This window comes from Salmo salar, chromosome 10, assembly GCF_965601325.2.
Source record: "Salmo salar chromosome 10, fSalSal1, whole genome shotgun sequence".
Lineage (NCBI taxonomy): Eukaryota > Metazoa > Chordata > Actinopteri > Salmoniformes > Salmonidae > Salmo > Salmo salar.
Genome location: NC_138300.1, coordinates 15209694 through 15231168, shown reverse-complemented (window position 1 = coordinate 15231168; position 21475 = coordinate 15209694). Strand labels below are relative to the sequence as shown.

Below are 21475 nucleotides of genomic sequence, written 5' to 3'. Positions count from 1 at the left end.
AATAATAGCTTAGCTCTGTCACCCTCCAAACCAATTTGCGGCAATGTGATAGTCGAAATGGGACAAATTAATACAGCCTGCCAAAGTTAATCATGAATAATATCTTATTACCATAGTAACAAAAAAATGATAAATTAGTTCAAAGAGCAGCAAAGTCAAGCCAGTATCTGGGAGCATCACATTAGAAGGGTCAAAATCAGACAAACAGAATATTGGCACGGAAGAGCATCACAAGTAGAACGAACTCAAATCCAAGCATGTTTCCATGGCAGCTCATCCCAGTGTACATTTGTACAGCATTGTCTGTGGGTTAGCACGCGTGGGTGTCTGATTAATTCTAGTCCAAACTCTACGCTGCTGATGCTACCTTTGATTGCAGAGACTCACTAAATGCCACTGCAAAGCAAGCTGGAGTGCGGCCCAAATATGACATAAAAATGGAGCTGAAGCACCTTGAGAAAGACAAAGATCCCTCATCGAAGATTTAATTACATCCTTCAGAAAGACTGAACTGTTGTTCATTGCGGGCCTGAGTGGAAGAGAATGCATTAGTGGGATCCAGGTGAGACTTGACAGCGGCACAGCCTCTGAAGAGAGCGATTTTACCCCTGAGACTGGGACAGTCTGTCTGTACCAACTGTGGCTTGAGCTGCAGAATACATTTTTCATACAGGCTCTTTAGAGAAAAGAAAAAAAATCAGTATAGTGCATCCCTGCAATTGTAAAAAGAGTAATTATCAAATATTCTTCTCATAGTACATTTGAGATATAAATAGGCCTAGTGAGCAAATCATTGAAATATTGATAATGATGTCAATTTAAGTTTTGTGAATCGTGAAATACCTGACAATCACAAAGACGAAAAATCAATCTTCATTCTGGCAAAACAATCATTTCTTTCCACAGACATCAGTGACTTCCAATCTCAGAGACAGGCCAACACCATTTTTCGAGACTTCCAATTTGAACCTCCAGCCAACTTTTGTCATTGGTTTTGATTGATCCCGACAGAGGAACTCTAACTGTAATGTGAATTGGCAGCACTACAGTGTAAGTGCCTTTCTGAGGAGCAGACTCCAAATAGCTTTCAACCTTTTTTAAGCCATGGTTCAAAAGGTTGTGAAAAATCTACGTTTCACGCTTACTCCCAACAAAGTGCCACACAGACTGGGAACGGAGTTATTTGCAATTTAGCAATAATCTGAAGACCGACACCTAGGAAGAGTGTGTGTGAATGCGTGCAGACTACATGTAATGTTAAAAAGTGAAGAGGGTATGACACTTAACCATATCAAAACTGGTTTCCAGGAGTTAGGCTACCAGGGAACCACACAAAACAAAAAATCCTTTATGTTCTGACAAAACGCTTGTTTAGAATGACATTCAGCCAAGTACATTTTTTATAAAAAATAAATAAAAATAAGAGCACAAAAGTTTAAAATTTAAACGTGAATTCTTGCAGAGCAAAAGGCATGATTTGTCTGTCTTGGCACCCCGGACACCTGAGTATTAGCTTTGATTAAGTCAACGGCAACATGTCGGATAACGTTTCTTATACTGTACACGTCCTACCAAAAACATTCACTCTGAGCCTCAAAAAAATTACTCTAAAATACACAAGAGCAGAGAACAGCCCTGTCTCCTCCCAAGAAATCCCTTTTCCTGCAGTACACACCCAACCCAGTGTCGTCTTGTCTAGCGTCACGTGCAATTATGAGTCACTGTCAATTATGAGTGTCACCGTCAGAAAGCAGAGTGAAATGTGCCCTGATTTATACCCCCATAACCAGCCGCGGCACAATTACTTGGGATTCAATCAGCATTAGAATCATCATTGAGGGGAGATCGGCCCATTAATAACGCAGACACCGAGCCCTACGACACTACGCCCCCCCGGGATTTTAGCTGGCTATTAATAGCACCGGCCACCCAGTCTATCAATACATCCAATAAGGAAGGGAGCCCACTCAAAGAACCAGGATATTCTCTGTCACATAACCTTCCTTACGTGAGCTAGTGTTGTGGTATATTTAGCAGCTCATCTGGACTGCTGCAATTTTCTGCCTCCATGGGAGGCAAGGTGGCCAGACAGAGACAGAGACAGAGACAGACAGACAGAGACACACACACACACACACACACTGGGTTAAAGACGCAAGGCGAGGGTAAATTTACACCGGCAGGCAAGATACGACGACAGCCCAGCATAAATACATGTCAAAGGAGAAGCCTGTTCCGTTTCATTCGGCTTTAAAAAAAAAAAAATTGTGCCCCATGCGCGAGCGGTAACCTTTAGTTTATGGATCCATTTTCCCGCTCTCTTCAATCCCTCCATTTCAGGCAAATGATCACTGAGTGCGTTGTATTTTAAGACCCTCTCCTGAAAGGAATGAGTATTGTTTTATACATAAAAGTGAGGGGCTGTCGCCTAGTTATCCTCCTCACACGTCCTCATGCAAAAAAAAAACATCAATATATTAGTCACTTGGAATTAGCTCTAAGGTAGTAAAAATCATGGCTGCTCCAAAATAGATTTTGTGCCATGATCTACCAGCCGATGGATAAGAGACTAGGCAGAGACCCGTCAAGGTGGAATGAATTGGGGCTGTGGGTAAGCCTGGTTAGGGGTTATGTGGGTGTATCTGTCAGACAGACTACAGAGAATGATGCTTCACATTAGTTGTGGCATTTTAGTGCCAGGACAACAGTGGGGCTGATAGGATTAGCCTCTCTGTCTGACACATGGTCTCCACACGCCCCACACTGGGTGATAGAACCGTGATCTGTGTAGTAAAAGGAGGTCACCCACTGACTGGGCTACTGCCTAGTAGCACACATATTAAAGGTCAGGATGCCAGAGATCCACTACTGTACATCTCCGAAGGCCGGAGAAATAAACGTGTAACTAATATCACTGCTGTTCCGCCACATACTATAAATACATTTTGTACTTGTGCAGCGAGAGATTGAAAATGTTATATTCATCTTAAGCTAATAGTCAACTTAATTGTATTTCAATTCTAGCGTTCAGACAGTCCTACATTTGAGTTGGACCCTTTTCTAAAGTCCCAGATTTGATGCTCTATACAGGTTGTTGTCAGACACTCAAATCCGAGTGTCCCAATGGCCCTTCCCTATCCCCTTGTCAAACCAAATCCCAAAAAGTATTATTTAACCACGAGGATTGTTAAATTGTGCCAGAGTCAACAATAGTGCCTTTTTACTGTGGGAAAATTCCTGCCATCACCCATACTTGGCATCAGAGCCAGCATACCTCCAAGAGCAACATAAGAGAATTAGCTAAAGGCACAACAACTCTGCTCGCTGTGGGATCAGACCATCCACATTCAAGTTGAACTGAAATGATCTGGCAAACTCAAGTTGAATTTAAATGATAATTCAAGTTGCACTGAAACAATCTGGCAAATTCAAGTTGAACTGAAATTACCATGACGATGAGATGCTTCTGATGTTTCAATGCCGTTTCTATGTCAATCATGTCATTGTGAAGCCAATGACACATTTCCAAATTGTGTGGACCATGAAGTTTTTCCAATTCTATAACGCAAGGCTCTTTATGGAGCTAATTTACTGGCCAGTTGTGACAGTCCTTCAGTCTCTCCAGGGGAACGAGGGACAACTGCAAGGTGGCACCTACTGTAATAGTTATGAGATAGATTCCCTGCAGGGCACGTTGATGCAAATCATTACTACACTTTCACGACCCCAAGTTGAAAAGCATGTTTTTCACAGCAACGTCTTTAAGGATTGTCTCAATCTCTGCACTCGAAATGACGATTTGCATGATGGTTATACAGTACACATACTTGACTAACTTGTGTTCATTTCTGCAACACTTACATTTTCATTACAGCCAACATGCGACCATTTTGAAGGCAACTTCTCAACCTTTACACTTCAGACAACAGAACTGTAGAGTACATTCAAATACATGTGGGAATCACTAATCGTGTGCGAGTGCATGTCTTTAAGCATGTGATTCATTGAGCACAGCATGTGTGTGTGAGTGAGGTGTTAGTGTATCGGTGAACATCTTTGTGCGTGAGATTATGTCGATGAATAGGTGTGTGCTTGTGTGTGTCTCATCGTGTGTGTGTGTGTGTGTGTGTATCAGTGCGCACGCATGCGTGTCTTTCTCTCCTTACCTTGGTGATGAGGATGCGGTATTTCTCCAGCAGGGCTTGATCACTTTGGCAGCCTGAGAGGAGCTGCCAGACCTCAGCCCTGAGGGCCTCGGGGACCCCAGGCTTCACCAGCGCCGTCAGGCCCTTAGGCCGCACAGACAGGTTCCCATGCCTGACACACACACACACACACAGAGGTAGTTAAGAATCTGATATATATGAAGAAATTGAGTTCTACTCTTCATAAAACAGCAATTCTTATCAGTGTAAGGCCATCTACAGTACAGGCATGGGCGGGGATATCCATTATCAATGTTGCGTTCCTGGATCTGGTTTTATGAGGACTGAAATGGAGGCCCCTTGAAATAATGTTATTAATGTGACCACACATACCAAAGCAAATGTGTGGTTATGCAAACACATTCACAGCATCAGAAAATGTATACATTGAACGCGTTTCGTTCAAATGATCAAGCAGTTCTCTACAGCTTTCTGTTAAGACTTGCATTTAGTCTCTCGTGAGATACACCTACGGTTAGTTACAAAGCATAGGGAGAAGAAAATGACGTGTCTATGACAGTCGCATAAAGAGTGTTGTTGTACATCAACAACGGATGAATCTCAGTGAAAGGAGCAGCCACATGGTACATACAGTATGACTTATATTGTCACGCATATGAAGGCTTTATGAACTCTACATATCGCTACTGTAGGTAAAGTGTGCCCATGCATGCATGCAATCCATCATCATCCTCCTCCTCAACTCAATGATTCCATACATTTTCATGTGGTCATCATGACTGCCACACTCCCTGTGAGTCTTACCATCTGTTGAGGATTCCACCCCAGGACTCCAGAATCTTCTCAGGGCAGTCTTTGGACACATCACCGGTCCCACTGGAGATCTCGCTGTCACTATCTGCCGAAGACACAAGGACTGGAGTTTAATATCAGAGGCCAGTTTGTCATCTCTGGCTCATCAGGAACAACCAGTCTTGTATTATGAGAGGTTTGTGATTTGTGAAAAATATTGAATGCATATGCTATTAATCAGGGTTTGAATTACAGCAGGGATAGGGGGTTCTGGGGCCACTGTATAACAACTTGAAATATCAAAATGAGCCCCAACCACAATCGTCAAAGATAACAATGTGGGGCACCCCCTAAAGACTTTGGACATTTCAAGAGAGTCAATGTATCATTTCAACACTGCTATTATTGTTAAACTAACAATTAGATGTATCCATTTCTAATTTGAAATCCAAATTGAAATGGAAGTCATCAAGCAGTTTGTAGAAGAATGATCTAATGTGAAACCGCTACATTAGTACAGTGTTAAGCCAGAGCTGCAGTCCCCCGGGCTGCTGTGAACTGGGCTGCCTACTGCTCTCCTCTCATGATGGAGCTCTGATTCCCAATAACAGCTGAGAGAAGTACCCTTATTCGCGTTTTAAAAAACACACACAGACGTTCGTCTGGCTCACACACTCGAGCGCGATGAGGTCTGAAGCGGACCTGGCTGTCTCCGCATGGAGCAGGGTGATTGGCTACAAAGGAAAAACCATCATGCGGTGCCTTTCCGAAGGTATTCATACCCTTGACTTTATCCACATTTTGTTGTGTTACAAAGTAGGATTAAAATAGATTTCATTGTAATTTTCTTGTCAACGAGCTACACAGAATACTAATGTCAAAGTGGAAAGAGGGGAAAAAAATGTTTTTGCATTATTATTGGAAAATAAAACACATGAATAACCTTTGGCACAAATACAGCTGTGATTCTTTCTAGATAAGTCGAAGCGCTTTGCACACCTGGATTGTCCACTATTTGCCCGTTATTATTCAAAATAAATATTCAAAATCTGTCAAATTGGTCAACTCTAGACAGCCATTTTCAAGTGTTGCCATTGATTTTCAAGCAGATTCAAGTCAAAACTGTAACTAGGTCAGGAACATTCAATGTCGTCTTGATAAGCAACTCCAGTGTATATTTGGCCTTGAGTTTTAGGTTATTGTTCTGGTGAAAGGTGGATTTGTCTTCCGGTACGGGCTCAGCGGTCTAAGGCACTGCATCTCAGTGCCACTAGAGATTCCGGGTTTGAGTTCAGGCTGTGTCGCAGTCGGCCGCGACCGGGAGACCCATAGGACGGCGCACAATTGGCCCAGCGTCGTCCAGGTTAGGGGAGGGTTTGGCCGGCAGAGATGTCCTTGTCCCATCGCGTACTAGCGACTCCTGCGTAGTGCACGCTGACATGGTCACCGGGTGTACGGTGTTTCCTCCGACACATTGGTGTGGCTGGCTTCCGTGTTAAGTGAGCATTGTGTCAAGAAGCAGTGTGGCTTGGTTGGGTTGTGTTTCGAAGGACACACGGCTCTTTTGCCAAATTTTTTGCAGTATTACTTTATCGCCTTATTGCAAACATGTTTTTGAATATTTGTATTATGTAAAGGCTTTCTTCTTTACACTCTGTCATTTATGTTAGTATTGTGGAGTAACTACAATGTTGATTCATCCTCAGTTGTCTCCTATAACAGCCATTAAACTCTGTCATTTCAATTTTATATAATTCCAAAGTAGTTATTATCTATGGGCTCCCAAGTGGCACAACAGTCTAATGCAGTGCACAATTGGCCCAGCGTCATCCGGGTTTGTTCTTAACTGACTTGCATAGTTAAAAGAAAATATATTTGTTTATGTTTCATATTAGTTCAGTTTGCTGTTCTAAGTTTCATCCTTGTAAGTTTGGAGAAGCTACTAAACTCTCATGGCCATTGTTTGTGGTTCTCACCTCTGCCTTTATCTCCAAAGTGTTACTGTTTGCATTGTGCGTGTGCGCTTCACACCTATGTGAGACACTGTACAGATAAAGTTAAGGCTTGGTGTTTTTACTTTAAGGTAATGTCGCTTTGTAAAGTTACTGTAACTCTAATTCGGTGTGACTTCCCCTTACTTGGCAGTGGGTACAAGCTCTTTGTGGACAATCCCATGCTTTTCATAAACCTCTTGAAAAAGAAAATAGGGAAAATGCAAGATCTTTTGTCCGAAATGCCAGTTTGCTTTTTGTTTCCTGGCAGAGAGGGACTGCTTCAAAGACTAATCACGACATGCACAAGCTGAGGTGAAAGTGAAATCTAAATCATCTACATCTGGGATGTAAAACCAACACCATTTGTAAATAGGTCAGCTTGTTTCTATTTTTGCACCTTTTTTAGTGACGGACACATGTGTAACCAAGTTTGTGTTTGATAAGACATTTTATGTTGCTTTATATGTTTTTTGTAAACAGGGGACCAATACATTGAATATGCCTTGGCTAAACGTCCAGGCACTTTGGAAAGGTTGAAAAAAACACTTGGATATCCCCTGCATGTCCCCCGACACCACCACGATGTTTGAGAGAGGTTGGTGTTGTAGAAATGTCGTTTTATAGTGAACAATAACTTTCAGGCACATCCAGTGTGCAAAAACAGTGCAATTACCACATTCTGACACTTTGGAGAAGTTGAAACGACACTTGAATGTACCCTGGATTTTTTATTTTACTAGGCAAGTCAGTTAAGAACAAATTCTTATTTACAACAACGGCCTAGGAACAGTGGGTTAACTGCCTTGTTCAGGGGCAGAAGGACAGATTTTTACCTTGTCAGCTCGGGATTCAATCTAGCAACCTTTTGGTTACAGACCCAATGCTCTAACCATGGGCTACCTACCCCATAACACCACCACAATGTTTTAGTAAGGTTGATATGGTAGAAATTGTGTTTTTAAACTTAATAGCATTTAGGGATTGAAAATATGTAATAGCACTGGAATGATCTAATTTGCAGACATATGCCACTTTGGAGAGGTTTAGGGACACTTGGAAACATCCCGTGACCACACCTGACATCACTTACTAAAACATCTGCCCATTTCTAGTTGTTAGGTCTATCAATTCCATTTTTTTCCCCCGATACGGTTCACGTTGTGGAAGCCATCTGATGCGTTTCCAGCTCTAGTCATCAATACTTCACTTATAGCTGGTCAATGAAAGATGACTTTATAAATAAAAAAGGTTATTTTGTGTGTGCTTGATCTTGTGAACTATGTAACTCATATCTTCTGATAATTTCCTCAATCTCCCAGATGTCTTTTTTTCCAAATATACCAACGTTTTGCATGTCAGAATCATGTAATTACACATGAATAGCAGTTACTTTTGGGTAGGTCTATTTAGGCGGAAATCTACATTTTGCTATTACATTTAAGAGGTTAAACACCATTATTGCACCCAGAGTGAGTCCATGGCCCTTGTGACTTATTAAGCACATTTTTACTCCTGAACTTATTTTAGGCTTGCCATAACAAAGGGGTTGAATACTTACTGACTCAAGAAATGTTTGCTTTTCATTTTAAATTCATTTGTAAACATTTCGAAAAACACTGACATTATGGGGTGTCGATCAGTGACACAAAATCTCAACGTAATCATTTTCAAATTCAGGCTAACAAAAAAAACATGGAAAAGGTCAAGGGGTGTGAATACTTTCCACTAGAACCGCTATAGAAAGTAGGCCAAAGAGACTTCCTGTACTATTATGTTTGTAGTGTCAAACAGCCCTCAGCATAGTTGCGCTGAATCTCCTCTAAGCAGTGAGAGGTCTGTTGGCACATTGAGTATGGCTCTAGTCTAGAGTGTGACACCACTGGTGTTAAGCTTCAAGTTATGACTCAAGTCAGTGGAAGAATGTGTATAGAGCATTAGGTTTACACAGGTCATGAAGCCCATATTGTCTCACACTTTTTTTTCTCTCCATAGGATGCATATAGAGCATATACAGGTAAATGGCAAAATAATGGAAACACTTGGAGTAAATTAGGGATAAAGTATATTTTACACCCTATTAAAACACTATGTTGGCGTTTCCTTCCATTTCGGCAGTTACCCGTCTCTCATAGACTACACGCAGAGGCTTTATCTCAGATCCTCCAGACTACACGCAGAGGCTTTATCTCAGATCCTCCGGACTACACGCAGAGGCTTTATCTCAGATTCTCCAGACTACACGCAGAGGCTTTATCTCAGATTCTCCAGACTACACGCAGAGGCTTTATCTCAGATCCTCCAGACTACACGCAGAGGCTTTATCTCAGATCCTCCAGACTACACGCAGAGGCTTTATCTCAGATCCTCCAGACTACACGCAGAGGCTTTATCTCAGATCCTCCAGACTACACGCAGAGGCTTTATCTCAGATCCTACAGACCACACGCAGAGGCTTTATCTCAGATCCTACAGACTACACGCAGAGGCTTTATCTCAGATCCTAAGGACTACACGCAGAGGCTTTATCTCAGATCCTACAGACCACACGCAGAGGCTACAGCGCCTATAATAAGTCCACACCCCCCTTAAACTTTTTTCACATTTTGTTGCGTTACAAAGTGGGATTGAAATATATTTCATTGTAATTTTCGGTCATTGATCTACAAAAAAGACAATGTCAAAGTGAAAGGAAATGACTACCCCCCTTCTTTTGCCCCATACATAAAACATCTTTAAGGTCCCTCAGTCAGGTATTGAATTTCAAGCACAGATTAAACTACACAGACCAGGTAAAGCCTCATAAAGGGCAGTGATGGTTAACAATAACAAAGGAGATATTGAATCAATCTTTTAAGCATGGTCAAGTTAATCATTGTGCTGTGGATGATGTATTAAAAACCCACCCAGATGCATCAAAGACGCAGTACTTCTAAACTGAGCTGCAGGACAGGAAGGGAACTGCTTAGGGATGTCACCATGAGACCATTGGTGATTTGAAAACAGCTACAGAGTTCAATGGCTGTGATGAGCAAAAACTGAGGATGGATCATCAACAGTGTAGTGACTCCACAATGATGACCTAAATGACAGAGTGAAAAATATTAAAATATACAGAATAGAAATACGCAAAACATGCATATGTATGCAACGAGGCACTAAAGTAATACTGCAAAGGAACACACTTCATGGCCTAAATGCAAAGCCTTATGTTTGGGGCAAATCCAACACAACACGTCACTGAATAACTGCCTCCATTTTCAAGCATGTTAGCGGCTGCATCGAGGTATGGGTATGTTTAACATCGGCAAAGACCGGGAAGTTTTCAGGATGAAAAACGTGACGGAGCTAAGCACAGGCAAACACCTTTCAGCAGGACAATAACCTACAACACAAAGCAAAATATACACTGGAGTTGCTTACCAAGAAGACACTGAGTGGCCAAGTTACAGTTTTGACGTCAATCTGATTGATAATCTATGCCAAGACTTAAATTGCTATCTAGCCATGATACCCAACACCTTGACAGAGAAAAGCTCTTAGAGACTTATCCCACCAAAAACTCACAGCTGTAATTGCTGCCAAAGGTGTTTCTAACATGTTTTGACTCCGGGGAATGAATACTTAACTAATCAAGGTATATTAGTGTTTTATTTTTCCATTTGACAGAGTATTTTGTGTAGATTGACAAAAAAAGACAATTAAATACATTTTAATCCCACTTTGTAACAATAACATTTTCAGAAATCCAAGGGTGGTGACTTTCTATAGGCACTGTATCTCAGACTACATACACTAGTGTATATCTCACAAACTATACACAGAGTATAGTCTTCCTCAGAGGCTTGGCTGCATACAAAGCCTGTATACTCACAGGCTGTGTACAGAGCCTATAACTCAGACTACATACATAGCCTTTATCTCATAGACTACATAGAGGGCCTATATCTTACAAATTACACTGAGTGCACAAAACATGAGGAACACCTTCCTAATATTGAGTTGCACCCCCCTTTTTGCCCTCAGAACAGCCTTAGTTTGTCGGGGCATGGACCACAAGGTGTCGAAAACGTTCCACAGGTACAATGGCCCATGTTGACTCCAATGCCTCCAGCAGTCGTGTGAAGTTGGCTGGACGTCCTTTGGGTGGTGGACCATTCTTGATACACACGGGAAACTGCTGAGCGTGAAAAACACAGCAGCGTTGCAGTTCTTGGCACAAACTGGCACGCCTGGCACCTACTACCGTATCTCGCTCAAAAGGCACTTCAAATTTGTATCTTGCCCATTCACCCTCTAAATGGCACACATCCATGTCTCAATTGTCTCAAAGCTTAAAAATCTTTTTTTAACCTGTCTCCTCCCCTTCATCTACACTGATTGAAGTGGATTTAACAGGTGACATCAATAAGGGATCATAGCTTTCACCTTGATTCACCTGGTCAGCAATGTTCCCTATACATTTTTTCGGCACTGAGCACATTTCTGGTCTGCTGAGCGCAAACATGAACATTGTGAAAGTTCTGTGCAAGTTCCAGCGCACGTTTACTGTGAACACAGAGGCTGTACCTGCTTTAAGTTAGTTATAACAGTGGCCAAGTAGGCTACTGTGGCTATTTGATTATAATGTAGGCCTACTAGAGTGGCTGCCATCAAAAACAATGGAGAAAATGCATCCCATAACATTTTAACATGGAAATAGCTGTTCTATCATTCAGCCTACAGTAGCAGCCAATGTGTGGTGTTTAATGTAGGCCTACATTGATTGATATTTAAAAAAAATATATATAAAAAAAAATAAACCTGGTTAAGGTCAAGCCCTGCATATCTACTTGTCCTTGAGATGAGGTGACAAAATGTTGTGTTGTTTGATGCAAGAAACCACTTTACAAAATAAAAAGCATTATTCCCATACCATTATTACAGAGAATCATACAAATTATGCTATCCTCTGCCTATTGGCTACATAGTTTATTCAAGCGGGGACGGCAGGGTAACCTAGTGGTTAGAGTGTTGTAACCATGACCAAAAGGTTGCAAGTTCAAATCCCCGAGCTGACAAGGTACAAATCTGTCGTTCTGCCCCTGAACAGGCAGCTAACCCACTGTTCCTATGCCATTGAAAATAAGAATTTGTTCTTAACTGACTTGCCTAGTTAAATAAAGGTAAAATAAATTAAAAGGCCTGTCTCCAAATACAACACTGCCCCTTTAAACAAAAAAAAGCTCTTTACCTGACTCTCTTTTCAAAGATGTCTAGAAATGTACACGTTTTGTGCTCTTGTAGAAAGCAAATCACTCCCCTATTGCTGACTACAAATTATCTATAATTGGGCTAATAACTCACTAACTAGCAAAGGATATGAACAAAATGTGCACACGTGGCTACATGCAGCTCTCGCTTTAATATCAAAACAAGCGCATCTACTCACGACCGCTCATGCTGTAAACACGGTCCAGTTCAAAGTAAATGTCACAGATCCATATATGGCAATGGTCAATTTCATATAAGCCTACTGCAGCTCTGATCGGTTATGCCGCACCGGTCTGTGCAGAGTACGGGCTGAGTCGTGCGTGTCAATGCAATAAAACCCTACTCCGATGCGTTCTGCTACAACAAAATCAACATAGTTCGTTTTGTTTCAGTATGTTGCATTGAATGTGGCTAATATTGCGTTGATTCGATCACAATTGCCACAGTAAAGGTAAACGTTGATAGTGTAAACAGGGAAAACTCTAGAACAGTGGTCACCAACCTTTTGAGTCAAGATCACGGAGTCAAAATGCAAGCCGAGATCTACCAATCAGATTATTTTTTAACATAACTTAAATGTAAACCTATGCAACATTAACCAATTAAAAACAGTACTGTAGCAATGAGGTTTGTGCAGTAAGCTAAAGACCCAATAGATTATCATTGCTTCAATTGCCTGCCAATGTATTGTTGTTCGGGACATATTTTTCCAATTAAATTTCAAAACATTAGGTAGGCAATATGATCACCCCGGTAATAGATCCGTTGTTGTATTACTTGTGAGGCACAGTGGAGTGAGCCTTTCATTTTACTGGGCTGATGCTGCCTGCATCTGATGGTCAGTCTCACCGGAGGGAGAGCAGCAGACTGAGGGTCCGCCTCTCAACGTCCCTCCGCTCTCCCTTTCCTCCACTGACACTGACCAAAAAGGGGCACAGTCTTCCAGCTGATGGCGTAACTCGAGTCGCACCACATTATTTCTGCCTCATGCACAAATTCATGTCGTTATTCATATGAACAGAGAAGGGAAATATTCCTTGATATTCAAAAAGACGCAAGCCGCTAATAATAACAACGCAAGCCTATGGATACACTCATTTATCCTGCTGCAATGCTTGTTGTAGAGATGAATGGAAATAGGAAGAAAGCACATTTTATGGCTTATAAAAGTGTTGAATACAAAGTGTTGACAGTGCTGAGTAAGAACTTAAACATGAACTCACTCATAAAAACAGCAGTTCTTTGCTGCATTCGTTGACAGTCTCTCTCTAGTCATGGTTTTAAACGTTTTGAAATCTCACAGTATCAACTTCGCTGTAGCTTTCTTTTATGCCTGCTACTTTACTGCAGACACGGAGCCATACGATTTGCGAGCGGTAGGGCTATTGCACTTGATTTGCTCTCCGGGACCACCGGGAAGGCAGAATTTGTACCTTCAGAGACATGAAATTCACCTGCCTGGCGCGCAGGGCAGTTGAAATTGGGTGCATCTACTGCCAACAGCCCGAGAATTAAAAAGAAAATAGGAATAAGGCTTTATCATTGTTTTGTTTTACAAAAATGTTTGGCGATCGACTAGCAATGCCTTGGAGATCGACCAGTCAATCTGGTTGGTGCCCACTACTCTAGAAAGTTAGGTGAAGTTCAATCTCATGCTTCGCTCTGTGGACTGATATTTCTTCTGCGTGGCAGTCCCGGGTGGGCTACTGCTCGTCAACGCGCTGCTTACAGGGAGCATTGCTGGGGTCAGTCTGTCATGGAAAGAGCAGGCGTTCCAAATGTTTTGTACACTCAGTGTATATACAGAGTATATGGTCTTTCTCACAGACTTCGCTGCATACAAAGCCTATATCTCATTGGCTGTGTACAGAGCTGAGCACATGAGCAGAGGGTTTCAGCTGTGATGTGTATATTGCCACCCATTCAGTAGGGTCATGAGTGTGCATGTGCTTGTATGTTTGCTGTGTGAATGCATGTGAACGTGCACGTGTTTGCTCGTGTGGATGAAAAAAAGCACACTGAAAATATAAATCACAGTGGGCTGACATAAAAATAGAGAAAAAGGAGACATCCCAGGTCACACTGGTACACATTGTAATTTACAATAATACAAGAAAATGTATGTGCATGTGTGTGACTGGCAAGAAATGTGCAGGCAGGCAGCAGCAGCAGCATCCTCACACACTGGGAAAGCATTCAGTCTCGTCTACAATGGCGGCTGACCTCCAGCTAGAAATCCCTGAAAGGCTTTCTTTTCACGACGCCTCCACCGACAGCTGGACCGCAGCAGAACCTTTAGAAATGCTTGTACATTTTACTGTGAATGGCTTCTCCTCCCTGGCAAGGCTTTTTTTTAAACACAGTGCCGGCCTTGGAGAGTGCCTCTAACGCCAAGGAGGTGATGAGGTTCAAAAGATAGGTGTGGGCGGACATCTTACTCAGAAGCAACTATTATTCTTTTAGCAGCTGGAATGGAATGGTACCACTTCAGAAGAGCAGAGATAGGTCCAGCAGAATGCAGAAAATGTACCCAGAGCACATTCAAGCTGCAACTGACTGTAATGATGCGCTGTAAATGTACTTATTGTAGGTTTCCCTGGATAACAAGGCTTGCTAACAAAACTTGTCCAAAGAGCATTCCAACCTCTTACAATCAAGAGCCCATCAAGTAAGAATCAGCGCGCTGTCCCGGAAAAAACTGAGAAGTGCCGTGTCGGAAAAGCTGTGCTTGTGGGAAGCCAGAAAAGCCACCTCCGTTTATATTGTTGGATCATTGGAATGTGTGTTCTGGGCACCTTTGGAGTCCAAACGGTGATGTTAATTCTCCTGTTTTGCACTCATTCAAAAAAAGGCCCAGCAACACTAATTTATGATTTTTTTTTAAAAATGGGGTTCTAACTAATAACGTACATTGGCCATCAACAGTGAGCCTTTTTGGGTACAAGGTGTTTGATACATTTCTGGGGCCTGGAGTTTTTCCTGATCTCATGACCTGGTTAGGTAAAACTCGGTCCTATTCGTAGGCTATGACAAAATATGATTATTACTATTATCATCATTATTATAGATAGCCATAGCTTCCCTTTTCGTCTGTGCTATATGACAGTTTTTTTTTTGTTATTGTCGGTTCATATGATGGATCAAACCCTTCCAAACTACCACAAACCTTGTTATTCATTCTGAATCTGATATCAAAAGAGCCAGAGACAACTTCAATAGACTGTAAAAAGGCCGGCCCTAGCCTTTTGGTGGCCCTAAGCAAGACTTGGCCCTAACCGAGATGTATAGCTTAGTGAACTGCTATAGCAGGGCTGAGCTTTATGCACATAATGGTTGCAATGTCTTTAAATATGAATCTCACTCTATACACACATAAGACATTAACGGGCAATTCCGCCACTTTTCAACCTCATTAATTATCTCCAGCGCCATACCAGTGTCTAGATATGTAAAAATGGCTATGATCTGTGGTTTAAAAGATTAGAATCAAGGGCATATATATATATATATTTTATTTTTTTAATCTGTGATATGACAGGATAGGATTTAAAACAGGAGTTGGAACCAGTTCAGGGAACAGAAACGAAAACCATTAAAAAGAAATACAAGGAACAGAACAGTTATTTTAAAAGCAAGGGAAGTGGTTAATAACATAATTTTACGTTCTGGCCATTTTCTTCCAGTCCCACAAAAAAACGCAACATATATTTACAAGTGTGTGTGTGAAGGCTACCATCCCCTCCGAAGCATAATCTAGCTACTGAACTGCACTGTTGGTTAAGGGCTTGTAAGTAAGCATTTCACAGTAACGTCTAAACTTGTTGTATTCGGCGCACGTGACAAATAAGGTTTGATTTGACAACACAAGCATGATTCAGAAATTAGGGAGATATTTTTAATTAGAGAAGAATGGATTAACTTTTTCAATGCTAGTTAAGGCTACTATAGTAGTTACGTTTCACATTTGATTTATTTACTACAAAAATACATGTTTTTATTTAATTCTGGTGGCGCTCTGCCCACACAAGCTTGTTAGCTAGCTAGCTCTGGTCTAGCACTCAAACTCTATGCGGCATTATGTGTAATGTAATGGAAGTAAGAGTCATGATTAAGGGCTAGCTCTGGTCCAACATTAGCAATTAAAAAATATATATATTTTATCTTTATTTAACTAGGCAAGTCAGTTATGAACAAATTCTTATTTTCAATGACAGCCTAGGAACAGTGGGTTAACTGCCTTGTTCAGGGGCAGAACAACAGATTTGTAACTTGTCTGCTCAGGGATTCGATCTTGCAACCTTTCGGTTACTAGTCTAAAGCTCTAAACCACGAGGCTACCTGCCGCCCCAGGTTACGCCAACTCTCTGAAGTTCAACAACATTCAAAGTTCCTTCATAGAAGCCGCTCCTCTGTAGGTATAATTCTGGGGACCTAATTCAGATAGCTAAAGCATGTCATAACAACAAGATGCCCAGTGCTTCATGCCCAGCTCTCTCCTCACCCGAGAAATTTCAGCCACATCTCACACCCTACGCTACAATTGTCTGTTAAATGCATGTACAGAACTGTCCCGCTCCGTAGCAAGCTGCTCGATCCATTGGTGAAGTAATTTAATGTCCAGCTAAAGGTAAAAAAAATAATAATAATAGATTTCAGAGGTTTAAAAAAAAAAAGAACAGAACGGAACGGAAACAATATGAACCATAACTTTCTTGGGCGGGTCGAACCGGTTCAGAATTTTATTTTGCTGGTCGGAACAGTGGAACAAAACAAAAAAAATATATGGTTCTGTTCAGAACGAAACGATTGAAAAATAATGTAGGTTCCTACCACTGATTAAAAGTAAGGGAGACCGATTTTCAAAATCTGCAATGGGTTTCTAGCCAGAGAGAGGGTATTTTCTTGCTCCCCAAGTATGAAAACTACTGTTTATAAAAAAAATTTAACAAGGTCATCATCCAGAACTTAATGTTCTATTTCAGAAATGTGCCGTTTTCACATAAAGTTCAAGTCGGAAGTTCACATACACCTTAGCCAAATACATTTAAACTCAGTTTCACAATTCCTGACATTTAATCCTAGTAAAAGTTCCCTGTCTTTGGTCAGTTAGGATCACCACTTTATTTTAAGAATGTGAAATGTCAGAATAATAGTAGAGAGAATGATTTATTTCAGCTTTTATTTCTTTCATCACATTCCCACTGGGTCAGAAGTTGGCATACACTCAATTAGTATTTGGTAGCATTGCCTTTAAATTGTTTAACTTGGGTCAAACGTTTCTGGTAGCCTTCCACAAGCTTCCCACAATAAGCTGGGTGAATTTTGGCCCATTCCTCCTGACTGAGCGGGTGTAACTGAGTCAGGTTTGTAGGCCTCCTTGCTCGTACACGCTTTTTCCAGTTCTGCCCACACATTTTCTATGGGATTGAGGTCAGGGCTTTGTGATGGCCACTCCAATACCTTGACTTTGTTGTCCTTAAGCCATTTTGTCACAAATTTGGAAGTATGCTTGGGGTCATTGTCCATTTGGAAGACCCATTTGCGACCAAGGTTTAACTTCCTGACTGATGTCTTGAGATGTTGCTTCAATATATCCACATAATTTCCCTTCCTCATAATGCCATCTATTTTATGAAGTGCACCAGTCCCTCCTGCAGCAAAGCAACCCCACAACATGATGCTGCCACCCCCGTGCTTCACGGTTGGGATGGTGTTCTTTGGCTTGCAAGCCTCCACCTTTTTCCTCCAAACATAACGATGGTCATTATGGCCAAACAGTTCTATTTTTGTTTTATCAAACAAGAGGACATTTCTCCAAAAATGTCTTTTGATTTTCCAATGATGTCAAGCAAAGAGGCACTGAGTTTGAAGGTAGGCTTTGAAATACATCCACAGGTACACCTCCAATTGACTCAAATGATGTCAATTAGCCTATCAGAAGCTTCTAAAGCCATGACATCATTTTCTAGAATTTTCCAAGCTGTTTAAAGGCACAGTCAACTTTGTGTATGTAAACTTCTGACCCACTGGAATTGTGATACAGTGAATTATAAGTGAAATAATCTGTCTGTAAACAATTGTTGGAAAAATTATTTGTGTAATGCAAAGTAGATGTCCTAACTGACTTGCCAAAACTATAGTTTGTTAACAAGAAATGTGTGGGGTGGTTGAAAAACAAGTTTTATTGACTCCAACCGAAGTGTATGTAAACTTCTGACTTCAACTGTATGTAGACACTGGTATTGTGCTCGAGATGTGGTTGAAAATTGGTGGAATTGACCTTTAAGCATCTATTATTTAATCATCTGATTAGTGTTCTTCTGTAATTATTCATTATTTTAAGTCCTACTCCAGTCTCCTTTTCACCTCATTAAACACCTCTCAATAGGTGATCCAGGTATCCTCATGACATGGCACAAGGGGGGGCGACCTTTCCTCTTTTGCACCTCTATTGTTCCTAAAGCAATGTGGAGGCCAATGACATAAAGTCACCATCAGACCAACTCCTTGAAAGCCCTACTCCTAGAATTTTGCAGATGTAAAAAAAAACAACACTATTTTGCTTAAAAGTTGAAGCCAGAAGTTTACATACACTTAGGTTGGAGTCATTAAAACTCGTTTTTCAACCACTTTCAACTGCATTTTCTCCCTTAAATTAAGAGGAGCCAGTTCAGAAGGGAAACCCCAGTGCCCTGCCCCAGGTTGATGCATTAACTGAGATGGAACAAAGAGGTTAGTAACAATTACGTCCACCTTATTGGCAGTCTATTTAAACTGACCGGGTCTGCTCACTCATCCCGCTGCCGCGCGCTATGCTGCGGTGTTGTGATATATTTTCATTTTCCATGTTTGCTAGCTTTGAGCCTCGCTCACCTCGATCAATATGCTCATGTTGCAATGTTTGGCTGCTGCAGGGATGTCATTGTTGGCGAGGATCAACCATGTTGCTGCTTTACTGTTGTCAGTCAGTAGCCGGCTACAAATAAAATGAGCCTCGAGAGTAGCCTATCACATAGCCTACTCGTTTGTTCCCAATACAAGCTTTGGGGTAGATTTGGCGCGTCTGTGAACACACACCCCATCACAGGGAATCATCCCAACTCATACAAGGAGGAAGTAGCCTATGCTAGGCTAGCATACAGGCTATGCATCGATATACAGCGAGTGAGCGTCAATGTTTTATAATCTTGAGCAGGATATGGTGCTTATCACGGTGATTCAATAGTATGTAATTCTCTATGCAGACGTTTATCATTTAGTGCAGCATCAACGTCGATGGTAGTTATCACTGCGAGTAGCACAGATCATGAGAACGCTGAATTACAACATACTATCAGTGATGGCCTACATTTTACAGGTCCTCCCAGTCACATTAGATCGAGTGACTTGCGGCGGCAGTCACACCTCAAATGTTGTACAATGACTATGGGTATTATCTTGGAACCTATTCCCTTAAAAGTTTAAGAAAGAACGCATTCAACTTTCGATTAGTGCGCTTGTATAGCTACACTTTTGCTGGTTTCTGCTCTGAGCAATCAGAAAATCTGTTTTCAATAGTGTATACTAATACATGAGTCACACCATTAGCTTGCAATTATGGTATAATTTCAGTCAACGTAGTTATATTTACTTAGTTTGTATTTGCAGCAGAAGGTTTAGACTGTTTGTTAGCATGTCTCATCACGTGGCATCCATTTTACATAGGTTGCCCTCCCTGCCAGTCCTTCTTGCCCTCGAGTCGTTTTTCTAGTGACTGGTCTTATTCTATCATATGCTATTGTAGCAAACACGTCACGCATCAGCACTGCTATTAATTATTTTCTGATTGCATTTTGTTATTTCCATGTCATCCATATTAGTTCTATTACGTGGTAAGGCTGCAACTACATTCAGGTGTCTGCTGATGTTCTTTGATTCGTCTTCTACACTGCACGCATAATGGCATGGCTGCCAATATTGCATCGTGGGAGCACGTGCTGGTTAGGCTCGGAATACGTCACCAAGGTGGATGTTACGTTTATACACGCATTGGCTGTCACGTTCTGTATCATCTGCACAGTCGCTGTGGCATGTGTGCTATTATTGCAAGAACACACTGAGGTTGTGGTGACTTAAGAGGGCGACACTAGCTATCCCTTCCACAGCATCTGCTGGACCTTTGCAGTACAAATGGCACATACTCTTAGGATAGTAGTAAGGCATAGAGCGTCTTATACCCTTGATGCAGCTCACTGAGCGTGACTCATATCTACCAATTTACAGTGGCCCAAATGTCTGCGCGCTATATCAGCTATAACAGTCGAGCAGCGTGATATCTTGCGCTACTCGAATGCCATTAGTCTGTCGTCAGCTAAACAATACGGGTCTTTTCATCACCAAACATATATTCCCAGGAGTACAGCCTCATTAATACTTCTGCCTAATCTTAACCTTTCCTCTTCAAATGTTATCACCCTGGACCTATGTGGGGAAGCTGACGCCGTATAGCTATAGGATGACTAATCAAGGCTGCTATAGTGTCAACTGTGTTGGATGGGCTGTTTATAGTAGGATTACCTAGCATGTGGTGGGATTGCGTAACACCCACATGGCGATCAGTGTTAGTGATCAAGCGTTCATTGCCTCTTTTTGGGAAGGTCTTTTGGAGCTTATTTTAGGCTTATTCTAGTAATCCATGGGGTCTTTCTCTCGTTATCAGGTGATGTATTCTTCTCTCATGGCTATGTCTCATGGTATCTTCCGGTAAACCTTCAGCTCAGGTAGACTATTTGTAGGTTTTGATTATCAGGTCACTCCCACTGTGCACGCTGCAGACGCATCAGCTACTGCTGAGCAATGTCAGTATGACATTAGGTAAGGTGGATACGTAGCTAACGTATAGCTGCGGTTTCGGGTTTTAGTAATACTGTGTTTTTCTTGCTAAGTGATGGTATGTCACGGCTGAGCTGTGCCATACAGCAGTCTACTGTAGGGTCTTTCTGTACAATGTCTTCTGTTATATAACCGCGCATGTCTTTTCTATTCCAAATTCAGTCTGGCATATCGAAAGAGTATCTCCTCTCTCAGTAGCGCAGGTTTGAAAATCACGTTGAGGCAATGGTGTTCAAAAATACGCTTTTCCAGATGCGGTCTGTACGATGGCTTCAGGGGTGCTTCAGTCTGAATACACTAAAATGTTCCTTTCATTTCTGCGTGATCTCTTAAGTTCTGTTTGCATTATGTATGCTCACATGTGGAACACGTGTCATCACCGGAACTAACACTGCTTTATCT

General features: G+C 41.6%; 1 protein-coding gene across 4 annotated transcripts in view; it reads right to left on the bottom strand.

The window, feature by feature from the left end:
* Positions 1-21475, bottom strand: part of LOC106613570 (rab GTPase-activating protein 1-like) — a 171115-nt gene that overhangs the window by 101554 nt on the left and 48086 nt on the right. For all 4 annotated transcript variants that reach the window (XM_014215968.3, XM_014215971.3, XM_014215969.3 and 1 more), the window contains exons 12-13: positions 4971-5064; positions 4167-4317 (exon numbers count right to left, since the gene is read on the bottom strand). In XM_014215968.3, coding sequence (XP_014071443.2) covers positions 4167-4317; positions 4971-5064 — 245 coding nt within the window. The remainder of the gene's footprint in view (positions 1-4166; positions 4318-4970; positions 5065-21475) is intronic.